We start from the raw sequence: 26,973 nt of genomic DNA on the forward strand, positions 1-26,973 counted from the left end.
CTCCCCCTCTTGCTCTCGAGCGGCAAGCGAGCAGCCGGGCGGGTGGGTGAACGGGCAAGCGGAGCGGCCGGCCGGGTGAACGGGCAAGCAGAGCGGCCGGGCGGGCGAACGGGCAAGCGGGCCGGGCGGGCGGGTGAACGGGCAAGCGAGCAGCCGGGCGGGCGGGTGAACGGGCAAGCGAGCAGCCGGGCGGGCGGGCGAACGGGCAAGCGGAGCGGCCGGGCGGGCGGGTGAACGGGCAAGCGGCAAGCGATCTTGGGGTTTCCCCTTTGCCTGGGCAGCGGGAAGACCCATCTTCGGCTCCTCGCTGCTGCCGCGCTGCGGAGCAGATCAGCTGTTGGGCGGCCGAAGGAACCTTCCCTGGCTCTTCCCTGCTGCCCACATGCAAACTCCACCATCTGCGCATGTGCGGCCATGAAAAAAGGGCGCACATGCGCAGATGGTGTTTTTACTTCCGCACCGCTATATCGCGAAAAAATCGAGTTTCGCGAGGGGTCTTGGAACGGAACCCTTGCGAAACCCGAGGGATCACTGTATCTCCAAAACTGGTGTTGCGAATTTTTCTGAAGTATCTTAAGAAATTTAACATTGGAGTGAATTAAATTGAATTAGTATTAAAGTATATAATTTGTAAGATGAAAAATGTATTCCTATAAATTATATTGAAAAAAATGTTTGATAGCAAACTTGACCAAGGACTGTGTCCAAGATGTTAGTAAACTTGATAAGAATAGATAATACATTCTTAACAAAATTCATATAACCCCTTTCCCAGTTATAAATGAAACATTATTTAAAATTAAAAGTAATGAAATGGTTTTTGACTCTGAGAGGTCTTTTTATGAGAAAAGTATTGGCAATAAGTTCCTAGGGAGTTGGGCAGCATAAAAATCAAATAAGTAAGTAAGTACATAAGTAGGTAGGTAGTACATAAGTAGGTAAGTAGGTAGTATTATGTCTGGAATGTTCTGTTGTCTGGCAAAAGTTAAGTAATGCAGTTGTTAAGCAGAATGCATTGTATTCAATTGAAGTTGTTTACCTGGTTCCTATTGGTTTCCGCGGCTTGGCGCCAAAATTGTATCGCTGTCAAGCGGCTCCTGTTGCCGGGCTGGAAAGTATAAATAGAGAGAGCTATCAGTGTTACGTGCTCTTCTCTAACTCGCGTACCAGCTGTCACTGTATCCGCATCTAGTTAGAATCCTACTAAAAAATAAAGATAAGTAGGTAGGTAGTACATAAGTAGGTAAGTAGGTAGTTAGACAAATGTTGAATTTTATAGGAACATTTTATCAGTATAACTTGATCCATACAAGTTCCGAGTCTACGGAGAGGGGCGGCATACAAATCTAATAAGTAAGTAAGTAAGTAAGTAAGTAAGTAAGTAAGTAAGTAAGTAAGTAAGTAAGTACGTTAGTTCATGGAAAAGGGCTAGTCTGAAATGAATTAAATTTGAGTTAGCCCATGGCCTACAGAACTATTCAATTTGTTATCTTCATTTATTGAAAGTAGAAATAATATTTTAAAATCTTCTTATTTTCCTGTTACTACCTAAAATTCCTAGGGCTTGCCTCAGGGCCTCACACCTTAGCATTTGTGAGAGATACAAAATAATGTAGTAGCTCATCTCTTAGCTGAACTCAGAAGGAAAAGTAATTATCTTGTGTCACTACATTTTTTGCTGGAAAAATATTATCCAGAGTAGAAATATATATCTTTTGAGAATGCTGCTTACCATTACATTGAATACCTGCATCATTCAAATAGATTTTGCCTAAGGAGAGAGATCATTGAATTTTCAAAATGTTATCATTAAATGCAGTATATTTTATAGCCATAGAACTGAAGTACCCAAAAGTTGAAGGCTCCGTAGAAAGGTCCTTGGTGGGAGATTTGTGAGTGTATTTTTCAGAAACCCTTCTTCACGTGAACTTTTTTACTTTCCCCAGTTGAATATTTATTTTCAGATGTGTTCTGCCTTTGGTACTTTTAAAAAAAACATAACTATAGTTTTGCACATAGTTCATTTTTTTCCTAAGTGGTTACAATTTGTAAAGACAGCCACTATAATAAAATAATCTCCATGGCATCTTTAAACTTGCTCCAGTCTAGTCTAATAAATAATGTTAGGCATAATTGTAATTTCTTTATAAGAACTAATTTAGTCCACAGCTTGGAAAGGAAATAATTTATTTGATGTAGAAATATATAATGATAAAGAGTTGGTTTACTTATACCAATTAACTGGCTATTTAGGAAGCACAATATATCTGCTGGATATTTTTGAAGAAGAGCAGGATATGTCTATAGTGGCAAAAAAAAAATCAAAGGAATCAGGATATTGTATGGCAGACAACCATGTGTCGCTTTGGCAAGCAAGAATTAGTAGTATCTTGAGTGAGAGATTGCTGAAGATACATACATCAGAAAAATTCTAGGCAATCTCAGAATGTCTCAGTGAACATAACGAGTTTTTAATATATTAGAGTTCTTACAATTCTTAATTGATAAGTATGTATAATATGTCTCAAGTGAAACCTGCATCTCTATAATCAAGCACTCTTTCTTCCTACTTTCACCCACTTCCCAATTTAAATCTTCTATCTCTCTCCAGCACTTCTGGTAATGAGTATATGGCTATGCAACATGACATGGCCTTGTCCTTCCAAGAAATTCTGAAGGAAAGAGACATCTTCTAAACTAATTTATTAATGCAGCTTTTATATAACTCTGAATTTTTAAAAGTTAAGCAAAGACATGAATTCGCCACCCACACTCTTTTATTGCTTTGAGAAAGGTTATCTGGGATTAAAATTGTGAATTTTGAAATAGTTTATGAGTGTGTACACATTGTTTTGGTTATTGTAGATGTAATATTTATTTTAACCAATTTCTGCACTGGTCAAATACATTTCCCTGGGGAAAACAATTGGTTTTTATCACAAATATCTTAAAAAAATCCCTTAGAAAATGTCTTTTATGTTGTAGAACTGTCCATTATGAAGGTGGTGCTGTGTCAATTCATGCTCGTTCTCTTTGGCGACTGGAGACTTTGAGGGTTGCGTAAGTAAATGCTGGCATAATATATCCATTATGGCAACTAATATTCTCTTTTATCAAATGAACTGGGTTTGGTTGTTGTTGTTACAAAATAGTATATTAAAATGTTTTGATTCCATTTGGAAATAGTACCAAGATTATAATGTGCAATGACTTAAGATATCATTTGAAATTAATTGTAAATATGTGTATTGATGCATACTGCTGACAAATACTGACTCTTTCAAAATATTTATTTTGAGGAAATCCTGCAGAAATGAATGCTTATTTATTAATTGCTTAATAAGAGTATCTGTGAACAAAGGTTCCTATTGTTTGTCACAGTTCTGTTTGAAAAATTAAAAGCTGATTGCTCAGATTTTTAGCATTTTCAAATTTGATTAGTTTCAGATTATAATTTGATAAATGTACAGTATTTTTGCTTTAAATTCAGTTTGGCAGTAATGATGTGCTATCTGCTACACAAATATTTGTATTAAGAAGTATCTTCTTTCATATCAGAACATATTCCAGCCACTCAGTGAACTTGGGCATATTTGTTCATGGGCATAGTGAACTTGGGCATAGTGAACCTGTATTGTTTTGTTTTATTGAAAAGTTAAACATTTAGTTAAAATAATTAAAATGATTAATCATTAGCATACCTCTGTCTTCTTCACCCATACATAAATACACAATTCTAAAAGCAATCAAATTTATTCAGTTGCTGAGAGAGGATTCTTCTGTCAATGCATGTAGGTCAATTTGATGTGCATTATGTAAAGAATGAATATTTATAATACAGTATATGATATTGTAAACAGAACTCAGCATTTTGCAGCCTTCTGTTGGTTGTATTTGGGAATGTGCTTAACTGACCCTATTGTTTGTCTTTTTTGTTATAAAAACACTGGAGCAGTAGATTATATGATGAACATCTGGGAAAATGTTATGTCACTTGTTATGAACTCAAGTTATTGCAATATTACAAATATGCCATTTAAATATAAATGAAATAGAATCCACCAAAGTATCTCCTACGTGGACTTTACATTTCTTTCTGTTGATTTTGTGGCTGTAGATCTGTTTGTTTTCTGATGGCCCACATGCATAGCTCATCTATAATTTGGTGGACCTAGTCCATCAGAACAAATAGATTGGCTTTCCACTGAAATTGACAAGTGTTCTTAGTTAATAAGTTGAGGTCTTGTTTGATGTCTCCTTTAAATGTCTTATAGTTGAGATATCACTGAAAATTGATTTCAGCATATCATTAATTATAGAAATAAAATTGAATGTTCATGTTTCATATTTTCATTGAATACTTTATATTTTACCTTGTTTATGAATGCTAATTTTATTTTTTATTAGATGGAGTGGAAGTCACATTAGATGGGGACAGCCATTCAGATTAAGACACATAACAACAGGGAAATATTTAAATCTCATGGATGACAAGAGTCTTCTTCTGACAGACAAAGAAAAAGCTGATGTGAAATCTACAGCATTTTGTTTTCGATCTTCCAAGGTAAATACTTGTAATAGAAGTAATTTCTCCCTTTAATTTAATTTAATTTAATTTTCTAATTTAATTTCATTATTTCATTAGATATCTTTAGGCATTACCCCAGTCCAAATAAAAATAAAAAATGTAATATATTAACAAATGAATAAGGAATGGAATACAAAACATGAACAGTATCTGGCTCAGGTATATCAATGAACAGTAAATAGAGACTTGGGGCAGTATTGCTAAGCATTTTGTAAGCCAAGGTATGATTGCTCAAAATGAACCAATATTCTGTAAGCTGCCCCGAGTTTTTGGAGGACAGCATACAAATCTAAATAATAATAATAATAATAATAATAATAATAATAATAATAATAATAATAATAATAGCCACTTCTCATAACCAGATTCCCTTAACACAAGGTGGGTAGCCTTGCGCAACCTATCAACTTGTGCCCTTTAATACCTCCTGTTGTTGAAACTTGGCAGCAAGTGTTTTAAGGCTAAGAATGGGAATGGTTTACTTCTCAGAGTTTATAGCTTTCAACTCTTTGGAAGGTTAGACTTTGACTCCTGACTTGGACATTTCCTAATGCAAAAAAAAAGTGCTAGAGATAACTGAACTGCATCTTATATTGGCAATTGTATAGTTGTTGTTGTTTTTGAACGTAGCATTTTCTACTGCTCTTTGTTTTATTTTGCTTTGATTTTCCCTGAATTGGTAAAAATAAATCTTCAGATTCTCACTTACTGCCTTGTTTGTCCTATTGCACTAAATTGCTTATTTATTTAATAAACTTGTACGGTTTGACTCATACCACATACTACCTAAAGCAAACCAAAGCACATAATTGTTCTGTGTGATTTATGAATTCAACCACTTTGTTGAAGTGCTTTTTCCTTAACACGTTGCTTTTTTCCCCTTTAACCATTTATATCATATCTATTTTACTTTTTTTGTTGACAAATAGTAAGACAAGACTACAAAACTCTTAAGTTGTTCATTTCTAAGCAGATACAATAATTTTAAATTAGTAGCTTTATTGAGGCAATTGGAAAGCCACACACAGAAAGAAGTAGTATGCATAGCAGCACATTAGTGTGTCTTGAGGTAGGTAATGCCTCCCACTTAAAAGAGTCAGTGGTAGAATCTGTCCTTAAGAGATCATCTCTTGATTCAATTATATTAGACAATTTTCATTCAATGTCAAGTCTTTCTTTACCAAGGAGAAGGCGACCAGTTTTATCTAAAGGCATTTTTAGAAGTAATGCATTTCTTTGATCCCTTGCATTTTAGTATTCAGGCCTACGCGTAAGATAAAAACAGGATTGATTGTCCTAGTTTATGAACTTTTCCCATGATGTAGATGAAGAAAGAATATGCCTCTTGGCTCTTTAGGCAGTACTTGATGCATCAAACATGATTCCTTCTGGATAGCCTGAGAGGTTGGTGAGAGGAAGCAGTGCTTTATAGTGTTTACACCTTTGCCTTATACGGAGGCAAAAAGCATGCAAAAGAGAATAAAGGTTAAACTCCTGTTACATGGCAATGGAGATACTGCTCAAAGATAGCATTTATTTTCTTTGTTTTATAACCTGAACATAAATGAAGGGCAAACATCAGTAGAAGAAACAGCTTCCCCCAAACATGCAGAAATTTATGAGATAATTGAAATTGAGAATGGGAAAGAATTGTGCCAACCTTAGGTTAGGAGATACAACTCAGTGAGAAGTTTATAAGTGTAATGGATGACCTTGGGGATGAGAGGAAGATATGCTGTCTAGCACACAATCAGGTTAAAGAGGCAGGAGTCCTCAATGCCCTTAAAACACTCGAAACAGAATACCCTACAAAAATAGAATAACAATCCTGAGTCTAGAAAGCTTAGAACTACGATGCCTAAAACACGATTTAAGTATTGCCCACAAGATCATATGCTGCAACGTCCTGCCTGTCAATGACTACTTCAGCTTCAACAGCAACAACAAAAGAGCAAGCAACACATTCAAACTTAATATTAACCACTCCAAACTTGACTGTAAAAAATATGAATTTAGCAATCAATACCACATATAAAAAGACCTTCAAAATTCCATATTTTCTTTAAATAGGGTTGGTGAAAATCCTATAAAAGGAATGGAAATATTTATAGTCATTTGATCTATTGGTTTGCCAAGAATAATCTGACTACAATAAAAATTTCCTTCCTTCCTTCCTTCCTTCCTTCCTTCCTTCCTTCCTTCCTTCCTTCCTTCCTTCCTTCCTTCCTTCCTTCCTTCCTCCCTCCCTCCCTCCCTCCCTCCCTCCCTCCCATTCATCCATGTTTGATTATCCACCTGTTTTATTATGTGCAGCAGGGAGCCCCATCCCTAGGCCACGGCCCACTACCGGGCCGTGTCCTATTGGCAACTGGGGCATGGGCTGGTGCACAGATGTGTGCACATGCAGCTTGACTGATGTGATTGGTGGGCTGTGTGCATGCATGTGCAATTCAACTTGCAGTCAAGCTGTGGGTGAATGCATGTGCTGGCCTACCACTTTCGTGGTCTAGTTCCCCCATATCCTCCCCCTCATGCCCACAAAGATTGGGACCACTGATGTACAGTTTAACATTGGGTTCAGATAAATGCTTGGCTTGTTCAGACTGAAAAAATGCTTGTTATTAATCAAAGTTACCAGAAGCTTTGGGGAAAAGATGCATAACTTCAGACTATAATCTTATACCAATCCATCAAATCAAATGGCTATTACTCTTCAACACAGAAATTGCATTTTTAAATATTATTCATTTTTATGTTTATGTCCCAGGCCTGTTTTTTAGTAGGCTAAACTAAAAGGAATCAGCTTTAATATAAAGCTGTATGCTGCTTCATTTCAGATTTGCATCCTATATTTGCATATTTTAAAAGTTCTGAGAATGGATAAAATAAGCTTAAAGTATAATATGTGCTAGCTTTTTGATGGAATAGCAATCTTATTAGTTTATTAGGAAAATGTTGCCAAAACTAAATGATTAAAAAATGTGGACATGAGCCATTCCCTGCAAAAAACACTTTAAGTGGAAAAGAACATTGTTGATTTTATTTATTTATTTATTTATTTATTTATTTATTTGATTTGATTTGATTTGATTTGATTTGATTTGATTTGATTTGTATGCCACCCCTCTCCATAGACTCGGCGCCGGGTCACAACAATAATAAAACAGTATATAATAAACAAATCTAATATTTAAAAAGTATCTAAAAACCCATTAATTTAAAACCATTCAACGCAAGCATACCATATATAAAACTATATAAGCCAGGGGGAAATGTCTCAATTCTCCCATGCCTGACAGCAGAGGTGAGTTTTAAGAAGTTTGCAAAAGGCAAGGAGGGTGGGGGCAATTCTGATCTCACGGGGGAGTTGGTTCCAGAGGGTTAGAGTAGTTGCTTTTTCTTTAAAGATTACTTGCATCTGGAAAATAGACTAAGCATTATCATAACATTAACTGTGCTTAGAATTTTTTGTTGGGGTAAAAAGTTTCATTTTTCAAAATGGTTTTGGAGACGACAACTGGCTTCTTTTTCTTTGTAGGAGAAATTAGATGTAGGGATAAGAAAAGAAGTGGATGGCATGGGAACCCCAGAAATAAAGTATGGAGACTCAGTCTGCTTTATACAGCACGTAGACACAGGTTTGTGGCTTACCTACCAATCAGTGGATGCAAAGTCTGTAAGAATGGGATCCGTGCAGCGCAAGGTAAGGTTATTATATTAAATATAACTTTGATGTGACAAGGAAATTAATGCTAAATGTTGAAATTCTAGAAAGAATGCAGAGAAGAGCAACAAAGATGATTAGGGGCCTGGAGGGTAAAACATATGAACAATGGTTGCAGGAACTGGGCATGGTTAGGTTAGTCTAGTGAAGCGAAGGATCAGGGGTGACATGATAGCAGTATTCAAATATTTGAGGGGCTGTCAAAGAGTGGGGGGATAACCTATTTTTCAAAGCATTCAAAGGCCAGATAAGGAAAAATGAATGGAAACTGATCAAGGAGAGATTCAACCCAGAAATAAGGATATATTTTCTAACAGTGAGAACATATGATAGTCTTATGACCTCTCTTCTACTACAGTTGTTACTGTAAGCACGACATCATGTGATCATGATGTGATTTTATTGCCAGCTTCCCCATTGATTCTGTTTTTTTGGAGGTTGGTTGAATAGCATTGAAATGGTGATAAGATGACTGCAGGAATTCTGTGGTGGCATAGATATGAGGACAGGTCATAAAGTTACTTTGTCAGTGCTGTCATAACTTTGGGCTCTAACTAGGGCAATAATTAAGGAAAAATATCTATACTTATAAACATTTTTTGATTATATGAAGACTTTTTACTAGAGTTCCGCAAAATAATGACTAAAGGAATTTCATTTTTCTTAGCATTATGTTTTACTTGTTTTATAAAAAGTAAGAGTAACTTGCCTAACACATGAGGAAAACAGGATATTTCCAAAACTACTGAAAATAATTGCAATTATGGCAAAAATCTGTTAAGCTAAATGAAATATATATATATATGCAAAAGTGTATTTTTGGTGAAATAAATAGAAAGTTAATCAGTGACACCACATTTGAAATCCACAAATATCTCTAATTTCCTGTAAATATTTGCATGATTAACAATCTTGGCAATAAGAACACATTGTTCCGAGCTTGGCTCAAATACTCTGTAGTGATTTCCACCGAATACTTTGCAGTTTCTACTTGATTAATGCCATTGTTTTCAAAATAGCATTCTAACATGTATCCTCCTATAAAACAAAAACAAAAAAACCAGGAAGGTCAGAAGGTACACAATGTCAACTAGGACCTTAGTTTGGATTCAACAGATATGCATTAATAGGAAAAACTTCATTGAATATACAATATTGCCTGGATTTGTGTAGGTAAACAAAACACCCGGATGATTAAAACAAAAAAACCAATGGACTTTAATTCAAGAAACATAGACTATGTATTATAGGTAGTAATCAAATTACAACTGGTCACATAGTGGTTTTGTGAAGCAAACCTCATTATCTGGAATAAAGGTTTTAATCACAAATTGTGAAGAGGTTGCTATTGTTTAGCTATAAATTGACATTCCAAATAGGTCATAATTCATTCTGGATTTTCAGCTGTATACTCCTTCTTTGTTTGATTTAATTGACATATGGGAATGTGTCAGAACTGTTTTGAATTTACCAAGACTGGATTATTTGGCTGGACAATGAATTCATAGTTATATAGGGATTTGCCTATACAGTATTGGCAACATATGGAGTTTGTCCATTATTTTCTGTAGTGAGGTAACAATGTTTGTAAATCTCAAACAAAACAATGGATGAGTAAGCTTTAAGACTTAGAATTATGATGGAAATCATTGCTATAAATCATTGATAAATGATTGACAGACCTGGATTGAAACATCCAGAGAAATAGTATTAAGATGAACAAAAGATTCATCAAACATTAGCGTGATTTTCTCCATTGGGTTTTTTGTTGCAGGCTATCATGCATCATGAGGGCCATATGGATGATGGATTGACATTATCCAGATCTCAGCATGAAGAATCACGTACAGCACGAGTAATCCGCAGTACTGTCTTCCTTTTCAATAGGTTCATAAGGTATATGTATACTACTTTCTCACTTCCTCTTTCTGTCATATTTAACATTCTGAAGCCAACAGTTTAAGAAGATTATTTAGCGGAAGAGTGCATGAATCTTCACTAAACTCTATTTCAGATTTGTTTTACTTGAACATGAGATATTTGAACAGTACTATGTCAGCCATACCAAATTATGTAAAGTACTTTATGTAAAGTACTTTGCTGTCCCCCCAAAATAAACATATGCTAAATTTTAAAAGAATTGTCTAGAAGATCACTATATCAGTTTTATGTTACTTTAATATAATTCTTTCCTCACAACTTTTTAGTTTGCCTGCATTGTGATATTTTGGGGGGAGGGGAGTACAACTATTTTCACATGGAAGACTGCTGCTCCAGTTCTTTGAATCACAATCTGGACATTACATTATACTATGTTATCTCCTGAGTAAACTGCTTGGTTTATTTCCAGAGCTGTAGATCAGAATTGGATAGGTTGATCTTTATATACCCCATTCATTCATTCGTTCTGTTCTGTTGGATTGGGTTGGGTTGGATTTGATTTGTATGCTGCCCCTCTCCAATACTCGGAGCGGGTTCCAACAAACAGTACAATCTACAAATCCAATATTAAAAAAAAACAGAGCACATTTAAAAACCCTTATTAAAAACAATCACACAATTCAACAAACCATACTTAGTGTTTGTTCTCTACTAAAACCGAGACATGGATTTGTTAATTACCTGGTTAAATTGGGATATTGTAATAATAGTGTTAAGAATCACAAGAAAATATGTGTAATTACTGAACTTTTATATTAATCTTAGGGGCCTTGATGCTCTCAGCAAGAAAGCAAAGTCTTCCATAGTTGATTTACCCATTGAATCAGTCAGCCTTAGCCTTCAGGACTTGATTGGTTACTTCCACCCACCAGATGAACACTTAGAACATGAAGACAAACAGAACCGATTAAGAGCTCTGAAGAATCGACAAAATCTCTTCCAAGAAGAGGTAACAGTCTGGAAAAAGTTAAAACTGTTTTAAATTTGCAGTAAAATCTGTAGGATTTTTAAATTCAGATTTTTGTTCCAATTGAGACAAAACTTGTCAGAATAAAAAGCATCTTTATCTTCTGAAGATTTAATAAGTCTGTAATTCTTTCCCTTATATGTTATCTGTAGATCAGTAAATAAGCTATAAGTACAAGTTACAAACAAGCTCAAACTATCATTAGAATGTCTTATCATGTCTAGGTTGGAAATTGAGTTAATTTACATTATGATTTGTTGAAACCATGCAAGTCAATATTGTAAACCACATGATTGATATTATTTTAGTATCCCATCTTTTAAGCTAAACACTTTGTTCTTTTCGTATTCAACAAGGAAGTGAGTCTTTCCAGTGTTTTTCATGTATACCTGCAAATAGAAGAAGTGAAACCTCACACATGCAGTGCTAAATCACGTTTTCGGTCTGATTCCATCATAATGCTCCAGGAAAACATGGGAAGATAAATGAACTGTCTGTATAACATGCATATTTTCAAAAGATTGTAAATGCAGAATATTAGAAGTTTATATTAGGTTTATAAAGCATATGACTCAATGAGTCTGAGTCACCATATGGAAATGGAATTAATATAGAAACAGAGTGTTTCTAAGAAGCTAGCTAAACAATATCAAGAATTGCAGTTTTAAAGATGGATTTTGTTTTAATGCAGCATGACTTACTTCTTCCTAAATATATGAAGATGGGACTGTTCTGCTTATAGGTCAATATTTACCTGTGTCATTTCCTGCTTCTTGGGACTTTCTTTTCCCCAAAGCTCAGTTCCTACATTACCTACATATTACCTAAGTGCAAGTGTATACAATGCCACATATAAAAAAAGCTCAGAGATTTTTTATACTGTGTGTTGTATGTATGTGTGTAGGTAAATAAAAATGCAGAGATGTTATGTGCATTCATTTTATGGGAAAAATAAAAAAATGGTTGAGAATAACTACCTTTTTGTTATAGGGTATGATCAATTTAGTGCTTGAATGTATTGATCGCTTACATGTGTACAGCAGTGCAGCTCATTTTGCTGATGTAGCTGGAAAGGAAGCAGGAGAAACCTGGAAATCTATTCTAAATTCGCTATATGAATTATTAGGTAAGACAAGTAACTGAGATTAGTAACATCTAAAGACACACAAATATATGTGATAAAAACCCTTGGATGTTAAACTTTTATGATTTATCAGAAAATATTTTATTGTGTATGATAAAGATCTTCAGATGTCCGAGTGCACCCTTGGACATCAGAGGATTTTTTTAGACTGCAATTTATACTGTACTAAAACTGCAGTGCACTTACTGTATATATTGATGTACAGTTGTACAGTGATCCCTCGATTAGCACGGTCTCGATTAGCGCGAAACGCTGCAACGCGGTTTTTCAAAAAATATTAATTAAAAAATACTCCACGGTTTTTTTGCTATACCACGGTTTTTCCCACCCGATGACGTCATACGTCATCACCAAGAGTCACTTCTCTGTCTCTTTCTCTTTCTTTCCTGTCACTATGCTTCAATCATTTTCTCATTTCTCTTTTTTCTCCCCTTTTTTCTATCATTTCTCTCTCTCTTTCTTCCTCTCTCACACTCTCTTCCTCCCTTCTCTCTCCCCCCCTCCACTTGCCCACGAGAAGAAAAAAAGCAACCTCTGCCGGGCAGCTCCCCTTGTGCCCCCGCTTTGTGCCTGCCTCTTTTGGGGATTTTTTTTTCTTTTCTTTTTTGCGCTGGCGGCGGGAGCTGTTGGGGAGGGCTCTGCCGGGAAGGCCTCTCAGCTGCAGAGCCGAATGGGGGCGGAGGCAACAGCGGAGCCCGGCGCTGGGGCCATGCGAGGCTGTTCATCCAGGGGGGCGTGGACTGGCAAGTCACCCTCCTTTCTCTCTCTTTCTCAAGATCGCTTGCCGCTTGCCTATTGCAGCGAAGGAGGCGAAGCAAGGCTCCAAGCTGCAAAGCGGCAAGCGGCAAGCGATCTTGGGGATTCCCCTTTGCCTGGGCGGCGGGAAGACCAAGGGAAGGTTCCTTCAGCTGCCCAACACCTGATCTGCTCCGCAGCGCGGCAGCAGCGAGGAGCCGAAGATGGGGTTTCCCCTTTGCCTTTACCCCATCTTCGGCTCCTCGCTGCTTCCGCGTTGCGGAGCAGATCAGCTGTTGGGCGGCTGAAGGAACTTTCCCTTGGTCTTCCCCGCCGCCCACACGCAAACTCCACCATCTGCGCATGTGCGGCCATGAAAAAAATGGCGCACATGCGCAGATGGTGGTTTTTACTTCCGCATCCAGTATAACGCGGAAATCGGTTAGCACGGGAGGTCTTGGAACGTAACCCCCGCGCTAACCGAGAGATCACTGTATTTGTATTAAGTGGTAGATACAAAATATAAAATTGTTTTTTCTTTCATGTGAACTAAATTAAATATGGATATGCCTGCTGATTTAAAAAAAACCCCTGTGTGGTAAATTCTTTAATCCTATTTAACACTTTCTGATCTTAATTTAATTTAATTCCATTACATAATATCATACTATAGCATAGGGTAGGGTAGGGTAGCATAATGTAACATAACCTTGAGTTTAATTTATTTATGACAAATTTCTGGCCAGTTTAGCTGAAGAATATTATAATGAGTAAAGTTTTCAAATATCTCTGTATTCTAACAAAATATGTGCTGTAATTCGATATTTAGCTTAGGTACAGGTAGTCCTTAAATTACTACCATAATTGAGCCTAAGGTTTACATTGCCAAGCAAGACAGTTGTTGAGTGAGTTTTGCCACATTTTACAATTTTTCTTGCCACAATTGTTAAGTGACTCACTGCAGCTGTTAAGTTAGTAACATAGTTGTTAAGGAAATGTGGCTTCCCAATTGACTTTGCTTGCCAGAAGGTCATAAAAAGTGAGCACATGACTCCGGGACATTGCAGCCATCAGTTGCAAAGCATCTGAATTTTGATCAGATGACCATGGGAATGATTCAACAGTTGTAAGTCTGAAAAACAGCCATAAGTCACTTTTTTCAGTGTAATTGTAACTTTGAATGTTCACTAAATGAATTTTCGTAAGTTGAGGAATACCCTATTTTGGATATTAGCAACTTTATCATGATATCTGGATTACATAGCTAACTGTTAAGCATGTATCAATATTGTTATCATTTATAACAGTCCAAATATAATTAGTACTTTTCTAATCTTAATTACAACTTACGCAAGTTTAGTAAGCTCCAATTTGGGGTCAAAATATATTATGATTTACAGCCAGTGAATGTGAGGATTTCTACATTAAAGTTTAATCTCTTTATTCATTCCTAGCGGCTTTGATTAGAGGGAATCGTAAAAATTGTGCTCAGTTCTCTGGATCTCTTGATTGGCTCATTAGTAGACTGGAGAGATTGGAGGCATCTTCTGGTATGTTTCTTGATATTATTATTATACTAGCTGATGAGGCCAGAAGACGGCCGAAATAGCGCTATCCTAGTCTCCCTTAATTTTAAATATTCAGCAAAAACATGTGATACACACACACACACACACACACACACAATATTATATATATTATATATTATATAATTATAATAATATTATATATTATATTATATAATATATTATATATTATATATTATATTATATGTATATGAAGAGGCAACAGTCATTGCGATCTCTGGAACGTTTTAAAATTTATTAAAAACTACTAAAATTAACTAAGCTTTCATTAGTCCTCTACTAACGTCGTCAGAGTATTAAAATCCCCAGAGCTTGGGGAGATACCTGACTCCCTTGTCCACAAGCCAGCTGAGTCTCTAGTGGCTGCTTGGAATAGGGCGGCATCTGGATTGCGCCATTGCAACTTCTTCATGGCAGTGGATCCAGGAGAGCTCCCTGGTTTACTGAGGAGCTCCAGGAGATGACGTCTAGAGCAACAGTGGAAGATCAGTAACTCAGAATGTGATTGAACACTTCTGAGAACCTTTATTAAGACTTATTTAGTGGAAATACAGACAGCAAAATGCTTACATTTTTCTGCACTTATTGCATCTGCTGATTTGTGCCCAGTTACCCTTTTTAGGGTGACTCGTTCCCTCCTTAATATAGAGGGAACGGAGGAGCCCTGGGCAATTTCCACTGAGATGACCGGGGGGGGGGAGGGCCTTAGTCCCATTGTGTGGGACGAATTTGAACCTATGACTCCTGAGGAAGTGGACAAGGTAGTAGGAGCGATGAGTTCCTCCACTTGTCTATTGGACCCATGTCTCTCCTGGCTGGTTTCGGACAGCGGTGTGTGTGTGTGTGTGTGTGATATGAGGCTGGCTCAAGGTGTTAATTAATGCATCCTTGAGAGAGGGACCCTTTCCACAACCGTTAAAGGAAGCGGTTGTGTGACCCCTTCTCAAGAACAATTCTCTGTCTGGACCCAGCTGAATTAAAGAACTTTCATCCTGTCTCCAACTTACCCTTTGTAGGGAAGATTGTTGAGAAAGTGGTTGCACTCCAGCTCCTACAGTTATTGGATGAAACAGACTAACTTGACCCTTTCAGGCCTGGCTACAGCATAGAAACTGCTTTGGTCGCACTGATGGATGATCTCTGGCGAGCCCAAGGTGGGGGGTCACTCCTCAATCTTGGTACTATTTGACCTCTTAGCTACTTTCGATACTATTGACCATGGTATCCTTCTGGGACGACTAAGAGAGTTGGGGCTAAAAGGCACCGTGTTACAGTGGTTCTCCTCCTCCTCACATAAATCCATTCCATTTGGGTGATACAGTTTGAAATGTTCTTATCCATAAATTGGATATTTTTCTTGGAATACTAATGAACAAGTACTGTATTTAATAACTCCTGGACAAAAACAAAATAAAAAAATTCAATTAGTCCATGACAACCTTCAGAATCTTCTTGACAGTTCGTAAAATATTTCATTTATTTCAAATCAAACATTTGATTTATTTAAATTTATTTTAAAACAAAGCAACAGTGGAGAAGCTGTAGCAGAAGTTGAGAGCTGATTGAAATTGAGGAGATATGAATTCTCATTCCAAGTTTAACATTACACATGAAAGTATCCCATGTTAATTGCCTAATCTTTTATGTGATTCTCAAATAACGATGCTTATGAAGATTAGCATAGTAAGCATGTTCTTAGGAATGCTAGTTAATTCAATATGAAAGCAACAGTTTGCCCAGATTCGCCTGATGCACCAGTTGCGGCCCTACCTGGACCAGAAGTCACTGCTCACAGTCACTCATGCCCTCATCACCTCGAGGTTCGACTACTGTAATGCTCTCTACACGGGGCTACCTTTGAAGAGTGTTCGGAAACTTCAGATCGTGCAAAATGCAGCTGCTAGAGTAATCATGGGCTTCCCCAGGTATGCCCATGTTACACCAACACTCTGCAGTCTGCATTGGTTGCCGATCAGTTTCCGGTCATAATTCAAAGTGTTGGTTATGACCTATAAAGCCCTTCATGGCATTGGACCAGAATATCTCCGGGACCGCCCTCTGCCACACGAATCCCAATGACCGGTTAGGTCCCACAGAGTTGGCCTTCTCCGGGTCCCGTCAACAAAACAATGTTGTCTGCCGGGACCCAGGGGAAGAGCCTTCTCTCTGGCGGCCCCGACACTCTGGAATCAACTCCCCCTGGAGATTAGGATTACTCCCACCCTCCTTGCCTTTTCCAAACTCCATAAAACCCACCTCTGTCGCCAGGCATGGGGAAATTGATTCCCCTAGGCTGTTTCCACTTTACCTATAGTTTGTATGTGACGTATGATTGTTTTTTATATTAAGGGTTTTAAATCGTTTTAACCATTGGATTTGTACTGTTTTGTTGTTGTGAGCTGTTCCGAGTCTCTGGAGAGGGGCGGCATACAAATCTAATTAATAATAATAATAATAATAATAATAATAATAATAATAATAATAATAATATATTGTCATTAATGTTTTATTTAAAGTATTCTTTGCTCTTGAGTCTTAACAATAATTATAGAAGAAAGGGATTATTATGATCCAGGAATGATTATTATGACTGTTCTTGTATGTTTTTGAAATATAAAGAGATATATACTAAAATGAGACTTTTCTTTATTTTTATTTTTTCTTTACTTTTAGGAATTCTTGAAGTATTACACTGTGTGTTGGTGGAAAGCCCAGAAGCATTGAATATTATTAAAGAAGGGCATATTAAATCAATTATTTGTCTTTTGGACAAACATGGCAGAAACCATAAGGTACACAAAAAACATGCATTTATTTGAATAGTCTATGTGATTACAGTTTTATAAGTAGAACATAAAATTTATTTAAGATAACAATAAAGCATTTTTAATTTTTTTATAGCTATTTAAAACTTCCATAACCACCTCTATCATCACTTTTCCCCAAGGTATTAGATGTTCTTTGTTCATTGTGTGTATGTCATGGAGTAGCTGTGCGATCCAATCAACATTTGATCTGTGATAATCTTCTGCCAGGGAGAGACCTTCTTCTTCAAACTCGCCTTGTCAATCATGTGAGCAGGTAAAAAATGAAATAGAATATTAATTTTAGTGCTCTTGTATATTTATTTATAAATGAGCATATGTATGCCAACCCCTCTATAATAACATTCTTATTAGAACTTGCTTCATATAGAACAGCTAAGAGTTAAAAAATTGATAATTTGCTTTTTTTTAAATACATTTGGTGATTTTTTTAAAAAAACTATTTTTTAAAATGTTCTGTTTTGTTTGTATTTAGCATGCGACCAAATATTTTCCTTGGAATCAGCGAGGGTTCTGCTCAGTACAGGAAATGGTATTATGAATTAATGGTTGATTATATGGAGCCATTTACAACAGCAGAAGCTACTCACCTTCGTGTAGGTTGGGCATCAACAGAAGGCTATTCACCATATCCAGTGGGTGGAGAAGAATGGGGTGGCAATGGTGTTGGTGATGACTTATATTCCTATGGTTTTGATGGACTTCATCTATGGTCAGGTAAGACTAATTTTTTAAAGCCTAAAGATTGGTTTTAAATAAAAGTGTTATATAGGATAATAGATATACAGTACAAGGTTTGAAACAACTGTATCACAAGTAGAATGTCCCAGATTCTGGTCTTGCATATGGAGCAATAGAGAAAGACTCCTATATGAAACTGAGGCACTGAGGTTAGAAGAATTGATACTGAGTTAGCCTATCCAATTATGAAGTTTTGTGTTTCTCAACGTGCTTATGAGATCTTTGGAAGTAGCTTGTCTATCAGGATCTTCAATTTTTCTCTAATAATATTCATTCCTAATTATAGGTTGTGTAGCAAGATCAGTCAATTCTCCTAATCATCACCTACTCAAGACTGATGATGTCATCAGCTGTTGCCTTGACCTGAGTGCTCCAAGCATTTCATTCCGAATAAATGGGCAACCAGTGCAGGGAATGTTTGAAAATTTCAACACAGATGGACTTTTCTTTCCAGTTGTCAGCTTTTCAGCAGGGATAAAGTTCGTATCCACATCCAATTATTTTCTTTGCCAAGGTCTAATCTAGATCAGTAACTGTTGACATTGTAACTTTTTTTTAAAGCAGATGTAGAGAGTGTAAGTAACTTTAAGTTGATAAGGACTATATTAATCTGAGAATGATTAAATTTGAAGGGATATTGTTTTTTTTAATTGTTATGGTTTCTCTGCTAGGAAAAATATAAAGGAGGAAGTTAGGCAGAAGAAGAATCAGGAGATATGTAACTACTATTTTCTTTTCTTCTTCTTCTTCTTCTTCTTCTTCTTCTTCTTCTTCTTCTTCTTCTTCTTTTTCTTCTCCTCCTCCTCCTCCTTCTCCATCATCATCATCATCATCACCATCAACTTATTTGCTGTTATACTATTGCAACTGTTTTAACAATTTGGTGTTGATATTGAAAGTATTGTCTGTTATCAATTCTAATTTAATCCAAAGTTAAGTTAATTATTTAAATAATTTTACTTGTTATTTTAAGGACTAAGGACCTATTGAACATAGTTAAATTCAATTACAAGTAAATATGCATACAATTTTATTAGCATTATTCCAAATTACATGGCATATGAGAATAACAAAGTAAACCATAGCTAAAGATAAATTCTATCAAGGTGAGCACGAAAGTAAGTTAATTGCAGACAATTTAGGAAACTAACAGCACAAAAGAACCTAAGATATTATAAAAGCTGGTGAAATTCAGTATCTGTAAATAGAACTTTGCAAGAAATATTTTATTTAATATAGAGTCTGTCACATTGTGCTTATCTTACAGAGTACGATTTTTGCTTGGAGGCCGCCATGGGGAATTTAAATTCCTTCCCCCTCTAGGATATGCTCCATGTTTTGAAGCTATTCTGCCCAAAGAAAAGTTAAAAGTGGAACCCAGCAGGGAATATAAACAAGATTGCAATTGCTCAAGGGATCTCTTGGGACCAAATATCTCTTTGTCACAAGCAGCATTCACTCCAGTACCTGTAGATACCAGTCAGGTATGCAAAATGTACATTGACTTTAAACATGCACTAGATTTAATTTATATTATGTTAAAACTAGGAATAGTTGGATGGCAAGCACCATGTGACTGCTAGAAGTATTGTTATATCAATATCATTTGTTTGTTTTTTGTTTGTTGGATTTATATGCCACCTCTCTCCAGCATACCATTTGAGATGGTAATCAGAAGTCCACTTTGCAGACATTTATCAGATATTAATAGCAAGCATTGTTATTTTAATAGCAAGCACATGTTTTTTTGCTGAGTTTGAAAATTAAAGTCCACTAAACCACATCAAGTCCACCAAGCCACGTCAAGTCCAGAGAGCCACAAGTTCACCAAGCCACAAGTCCACCAAGCCACGTTCACCAAGCCATGAGTCCACCAAGCCACGTCAAGTCCACCAAGCCACAAGTCTACCAAGCCACGTCAAGTCCACCAAGCCACAGGTCCACCAAGCCACGTCAAGCCACGTCAAGTCCACCAAGCTATCAGTCCACCAATCCACCAAGCCACCAGTCCACCAAGCCACCAGTCCACCAAGTCCCATGAAGTCCACCAAGCCACCAGTCCACCAAGTCCCATCAAGTCCACCAAGCCATGAGTCCACCAAGCCACGTCAAGTCCACCAAAATTAAAATTTCTTTTTTGCAATAAAAATTTTAACCAGTAAAAAATAAGTCCAAAAAATGACTGGGATAGTTATTTCATTGATTTGATTTCTTCTTAATTGTATTGTTTTCCATTTCATTTTTTAACAGATTCACTCTTCTATTTTTAGATTGTATTACCTCCACATCTGGAAAGAATTAGAGAAAAACTAGCTGAAAATATCCATGAACTTTGGGTGATGAATAAAATTGAACTTGGATGGCAGTATGGACCGGTATGTACTTTCCTAAAATTAGCATTTTACTAATTAATTAATTCCTATATGCATGTGTATATAATTTAGAAGTCTTTTTACTGCCAAATCATATTAAATGACTGTTTTGGTTTTCTAATAAGTTTTGCATCATGTAATAAATATACTTTAAAAAATTACCCAGACTGCTCTTGACAGGGCAATTGAAGCTTAATCTGTATTTATGTGCAACACATAAAAAGCAGATGGAACTTCTGTTATACCAACTGTATTGTGATCTCCATCTTGCCTCCAATTCTCTGCAGACTGACCTGAAATAGTTACATTGGCTACAGGCAGAGAGGAACAATCAGGGAGAACTAAAATCCAAGAGCTAAAAATTGCACACTTAAATAAGAGTGGAAAAATCAATGCACGAATATGTTTTTGTATGGAATATTACCAGAAAGATGGACTTGGGGTTTTTTGCATGGCAATTCTACTTCTTGTCAGTAGAATTGATCCTTTTAAACTACAATTATAAGATAAACTGAAATTCTATTTTACAGATTAGAGATGACAACAAGCGGCAGCATCCCTGTTTGGTAGGGTTTGCTAAACTGCCTGAACAAGAACGGAATTATAATCTTCAGATGTCACTGGAAACATTAAAGTAAGTCAGACATATGTTTAGAATAGAATATAATTCTTTATTGGCCAAGTGTGATTGGACACACAAGGAATTTGTGTGCATATGCTTATATGTTTGGTGCATATGGTGCATATGCTTATATGTTTATATTTCTGTGAGTAAATGTATATGAGTGTATGAATTCTCAATGGGTTATGAAATTTGGTTTAAACTATACAGGATTAGCAAGGTACTCATTAATTTTCTGGCTTGTGTCAATCAATATAAATCTGCATATTTACAAGTAATTTCCTTTGATATATATTGATTACTCATACAATATTATGTACTCAACCTTCATTTTTAATGAGAATTAGAAAGCACTCCTGTTGTTACTTTTAAAATATTTCTCAGTAATCTTATATTATGGAAATGGAAAAGAAAAAAGCATATTGTGTAAATATGAGTAGCAAAACAATTTGTAAATAAGTGATTAATGGTTTATGTAAATTTGAATATTAAAATATACAAAAAGATATCATAACTCTGAAGTCATGGCTAATAATATGCTTCTTTTTAATATTAGATTTGTTTCGCTATAATATTGTTTTTTATTATTGTTGTGAGCCGCCCTGAGTCTTCGGAGAGGGGCGACCTACAAATCTAATAAATTATTATTATTATTATTATTATTATTATTATTATTGATTGTTTTCAAAAATATGAGCAAAATAAGAAAAGACAAAACTCTTCCCATCATGTAACTATAATAATTACAATTGTAAATATAGTAGTTATAATCACATAATTATAAAATTGCTCAAGTAACTATAGCCTTACCATTCAGTTAGCATATTTTGCTTGATTTTAATTACTTTAAATATAATTTTTTTTTCTTTTAGAACATTGATGGCATTAGGTTGTCATGTTGGAATTACTGATGAGCATGCTGAAGAAAAGGTGAAGAAGCTAAAACTTCCCAAAAAGTAAGTAACTCAGACTATTAAGGGATGAGAATACAAATATGTTTACTCTATCTCCTGTACCAATCTATTAATATAAAAATTGAAGATATCTGAACCTCCACATTATTCTAAGTATGAGACAAAATATTTGTGTAATAAGAATTCCATCTGGAAATAGACAGAAATTAAGAATAAGTGATGTAATGTGGTACATGTCAAGCTGAAGCCGTCATTTGGACTTAGAGATTTGCCACAGTGTAATGGTATCATAGTTACTGGGTGGGGTAGTTGCATGAGAGGGGAAATTATTAGCCACAACAAATTCCTTTCTTGTAGTCCAAGGTCATCCCTTGTTCCGCACCAGCGGATGTAAGGAGGGGGTTGATGGAATTCCTGCAAACGGACTGATCCTCGTGATGAACTTGTAGGTGTGGGGACGAGGGATGAATCTTAACCTGGGTGGGGCACTGGAAGGAAGTTAGTATCGGGATGGCAACAGTGTAACCAACATGGCTCTGTTAATAAATCAAACCTTGGATGAGAGATTTGGACTGGAATCTGATTTATTTTTCAGATGCTATTTGGGGCGCTGACAGTACATTAGTTAGGAAAGAGTCAGGAAGTTGATGTGTTTCATTTCTAAGATCTATACATTTTGAAATTTGGATTTTGATTCCTAAATTATTGTAATTATTACTAATTCCAGTAAAAGGAAATAAATGATCTGAATCTAATAACATTTAATGCCAAAACAATGCAATTATCAAGGTTTAAGTTTTTATATTCATAAAAATTCATAAGAATTCATTAAAGGTTTTACTTTTTAAAAAAAAAAACAGTTATCTGTTATCAAGCGGATATAAACCTGCTCCTATGGATCTAAGTTGTATCAAGTTGACTCCATCTCAGGAATCCATGGTTGATAAACTCGCAGAGAATGCTCACAATGTATGGGCAAGAGATCGTATAAGGCAGGGATGGACATATGGAATTCAGCAGGTAAGTCCAGACATACTAGAAACTTTATAGTAATCATATTATGGTAACCAATGTCTGATAAGGGTGAAATAGATAAAATGTTTTGGAGTTTTATTTATTTTTTACTTCAAGTTAATTGATACATTTTCAGAACTCAACTTTTAAAAAATGGAGAAACGGACAAATTGGGGAAAACAAGCTCTCCTAATCTATTGTGTCATCACAATAATGTTTCTGATATCAAGCAAAAATTGATACTGCACAGAATAAAGAGCTAGGGTAGCGCAGTAGGTAGAGAGCTTTACTGCAGGCCACTAAAGCTGACTGTAGATCTGTAGGTCAGCGATTCAGATCTCATCGCCGGCTCAAGGTTGACTCAGCCTTCCATCCTTCCGAGGTGGGTAAAATGAGGACCCGGATTGTGGGGGAAATATGCTGGCTCTGTTAAAAAGTGCTATTGCTAACGTGTTGTAAGCCACCCTGAGTCTTAAGGAGAAGGGCAGCATAAAAATCGAATAAATTAATAAATAACCAGGTCATTGTGCATTATATTAAGCTTACTGACATAACTGAAGTAAACTCACTAACGGTTCCATTTATTACCTATTAAAGTACCCCACAGTGCCCTGGTGAGTGTGTTGTGGGTTATTCTACTAGTTAATAGTTATTACCATTCTATAAAAAGTTAAATAGTTGGGTTCACACATAGTTGTGCATGAACACACATACAAATAGCTAAACATCTTGTAGAATTTTATCCAGCATTCACACCTGCTGAGTTAGTTTTAAATCGAGTTTTTATTTAAAGTATTGGCCAATTGCCCTAAAAGGAATATTTGATAAACACCATTTTTATTTGTTTCTAAATGTGTTGAATGGCCTACATGATTCTTCCTTCCAGGTTGGTGCAAATCTCCGGTATTTACAGTATTAGAAAAACTGGGTGTTAAAGTCCTTTGTTTGTTTGTTTGTTTGTTTGTTTGTTTGTTTCTTTGTTTCTTTGTTTGTTTCTTTGTTCGTTCGTTCGTTCGTTCATTCAATTTTTATGCCGCCCTTCTCCTTAGACTCAGGGCGGCTTACAACATATTAGCAATAGCACTTTTTAAACAGAGCTAGACTATTGCCCCCACAATCCGGGTCCTCATTTTACCCACCTCGGAAGGATGGAAGGCTGAGTAAACCTTGAGTCGGTGATGAGATTTGAACCGCTGACCTTCAGATCTACAGTCAGCTTCAGTGGCCTGCAGTACAGCACTCTACCTGCTGCGCCACCCCGGCTCTCTCCTTCAATTATCTTTCATAATTTTTATATTGCATTAGGATGTAAAGAACCGTCGAAATCCTCGCCTTGTCCCCTATACACTTCTAGATGATCGCACAAAGAAATCAAACAAAGATAGCCTCCGAGAAGCAGTTCGTACTCTCATCAATTATGGATATAACCTTGAAGCTCCAGATCAAGACCATGGTACTGAAATTATACTGAAGCAGGTTTTTTAAATATATATATATCATTGTATGTGCTATTAATTCAAGAAAAGTAAGAATGTCCCATTTTTAATTTTACTTTAACTTTCCAAAATAAATTCATATTTATTTTTATATTTCTAATTATTTGAATTTTTTGAATCAAACAGAACATTAACAAAGTTGAAATAATACCAAGCAGAATAACAATTATAATAAAACTTACCAAAAAACTCATGGGAAATAAATTAAAAAATACAGCATACAGATACTCACCTAACTTTATGTTCAAAGGAAACCCCCTCCATCCAAATGCACTGTTAAAATAGTTCAATCAATCAATCAATCAATCAATCAATCAATTAGAATAGAGCTGGAAATGATCTTGGAAGTCTTCTAGTCCCGTGTTTCCCAACCTTGGCAACTTGAAGATATTTGGACTTCAACTCCCAGAATTCCCCAGCCAGCGAATGCTGGCTGGGGAATTCTGGAAGTTGAAGTCCAGATATCTTCAAGTTGCCAAGGTTGGGAAACACTGTTCTAGTCCAACTCCTGCTGAAGCAGGAAACCTATACAATTTGAGACAAGTGGCTGACCAATCTCTTCTTAAAAACCTCCAATGAAGAAGCACCCACAACCTCTGAAGGCAAGCTGTTCCTTCAGTTCAGTTCCTTGAGCATTTCTTTTGAAGTCCCCTTCCTTGGAAAGTAATTAACATTGGTATAATCTAGAGTGGATGTTTATCAACAAAAGAAAGTTTGTCTAATTCTAACATACTTGGATAGTATTGGTGAGTAGCTACTAAGAAAATAATGTTAAATCTGCTAAGGTTTCAATCCATTTCAAAAGATGGTAGTAAGTGCAGTTCTTTTGTCCATTATTTAAATCTTTTCTCCTCTTTTGCAAACAGTGGAATTAAATAGTTTGTAAAAAGGTTCTCCTTTTCTATTTGAAACTTTGTCAAGTCTTGAAAAATTGTTGAGAAAATAAAATATGTTTTCTTGCCTTTCCTTTAGACTGACAGTCTGATAAAAGGGATCCTAACTTTTCCAAATCTTTTCAAATCAGCACTGATGAGGTTGCTTAGTTTGGGTAATGCAAGAAAAGAAGCAAGCTTAGAGGACACTAAAACTCCCTCATTTCAACCCTGAGCTACAAATACTTTCCTTTATTAGTATCATAACTATAGCTAACTGTTAAAAAGTTAGATAATGTGATTTAATTTTATATAATATATATATAAATATATATCCTTAAATTTTGAACTTTTGCAGCTGCAAGGCCTGATGTGCTTGATGGCATGATAGAAAGGTTCAGAATATTCCGAACAGAAAAAACATACGCTGTAAAAACTGGCAAGTGGTACTTTGAATTTGAAGCAATAACTTCTGGAGATATGAGAATTGGCTGGGCCAGGCCAGGTTGTCAGCCAGAGCAAGAGCTTGGCTCAGATGATCAAGCATTTGTATTTGATGGTTTCAAGGTATGTTCATTTTTTGAGACAGGGCAAAAAAAAAAAATGGCCTTGCTGTGTCTCTCTTGGTTTTTCCATAGAACTTCAGGACCTATCAATCAAAGAATTGAATTGAGACTTAGAGGGTTAGATACAGATCTACATCTGAGTTACAGATAGTTGTTGACTTTGAATAGTTTGGTTAGTAGCCATTGCTTAGTAGAAATTACAACAGCACTGAAAAAGGTGACTTGTAACCATTTTTCATGCTTATGACAATTGCAGCATCCCCATGGTCATGTGATTTACATTCAGATGCTTGAGAAGGATGGTTGCAGTGTTCCAGGGTAATGTGATCACCTTTTGCAACCTTCTGACAAGTAAAGTCAATGGGAAAACCAGATTCACTTAATAGCCAGGTTACTTATTTAACAACTGCAGTGATTCCTTTAGCAAAAAGTGGCAAGAAAAGTGGTAAAATGGGGCAAAATTCACTTGACAAAGTTCTGACTTAGCAACATAAATTTTGGACTCAGTTGTGGTAGTAAATTGAAGACTACAGTACCTGTATTGCCTCCAATAGATTATATATAAAACTTAATTAGTGGGAGATAAACATATTTGTTGTCAAGTCTAATAGTATATTTTAGTAAGTTTTCTGAACTTCTCTGTCATTTATTACAAATCGATCTTTCAGATAGGAAAAATATTGTTTGTTGAATTGCAAGTGGATTGTAATTTGTGTTTTAAAACATAACAAAAGCTATGTTATGAGATATGTCCTTATGGCAAGTGGGATCTGCAATATGGTGAATGTAAAGGTTGGATGGCACCTTACAGATGATCTAATTGAAGCCCCTGGCCATACAGTAGTCAACTACCACAATTGTCCATA

The 26,973-nt window shown here is 36.0% G+C and overlaps 1 protein-coding gene across 1 annotated transcript in view; it reads left to right on the plus strand.

Annotated features, from left to right (window-relative positions):
• The window catches only part of RYR2 (ryanodine receptor 2), a 279,326-nt gene that overhangs the window by 102,858 nt on the left and 149,495 nt on the right, over positions 1-26,973 (plus strand). The window contains exons 11-28 of the mRNA XM_070734013.1: positions 2,986-3,060; positions 4,408-4,564; positions 8,127-8,291; positions 10,087-10,208; positions 11,019-11,202; positions 12,211-12,346; positions 14,554-14,649; positions 17,359-17,477; positions 17,633-17,766; positions 17,986-18,227; positions 18,538-18,730; positions 19,519-19,735; positions 20,522-20,626; positions 21,154-21,257; positions 22,118-22,201; positions 23,020-23,179; positions 24,479-24,626; positions 25,900-26,108. Coding sequence (XP_070590114.1) covers positions 2,986-3,060; positions 4,408-4,564; positions 8,127-8,291; positions 10,087-10,208; positions 11,019-11,202; positions 12,211-12,346; positions 14,554-14,649; positions 17,359-17,477; positions 17,633-17,766; positions 17,986-18,227; positions 18,538-18,730; positions 19,519-19,735; positions 20,522-20,626; positions 21,154-21,257; positions 22,118-22,201; positions 23,020-23,179; positions 24,479-24,626; positions 25,900-26,108 — 2,650 coding nt within the window. The remainder of the gene's footprint in view (positions 1-2,985; positions 3,061-4,407; positions 4,565-8,126; positions 8,292-10,086; positions 10,209-11,018; positions 11,203-12,210; positions 12,347-14,553; positions 14,650-17,358; positions 17,478-17,632; positions 17,767-17,985; positions 18,228-18,537; positions 18,731-19,518; positions 19,736-20,521; positions 20,627-21,153; positions 21,258-22,117; positions 22,202-23,019; positions 23,180-24,478; positions 24,627-25,899; positions 26,109-26,973) is intronic.

Source organism: Erythrolamprus reginae, chromosome 1 (genome assembly GCF_031021105.1).
Source record: "Erythrolamprus reginae isolate rEryReg1 chromosome 1, rEryReg1.hap1, whole genome shotgun sequence".
Classification (NCBI taxonomy): Eukaryota; Metazoa; Chordata; class Lepidosauria; order Squamata; family Dipsadidae; genus Erythrolamprus; species Erythrolamprus reginae.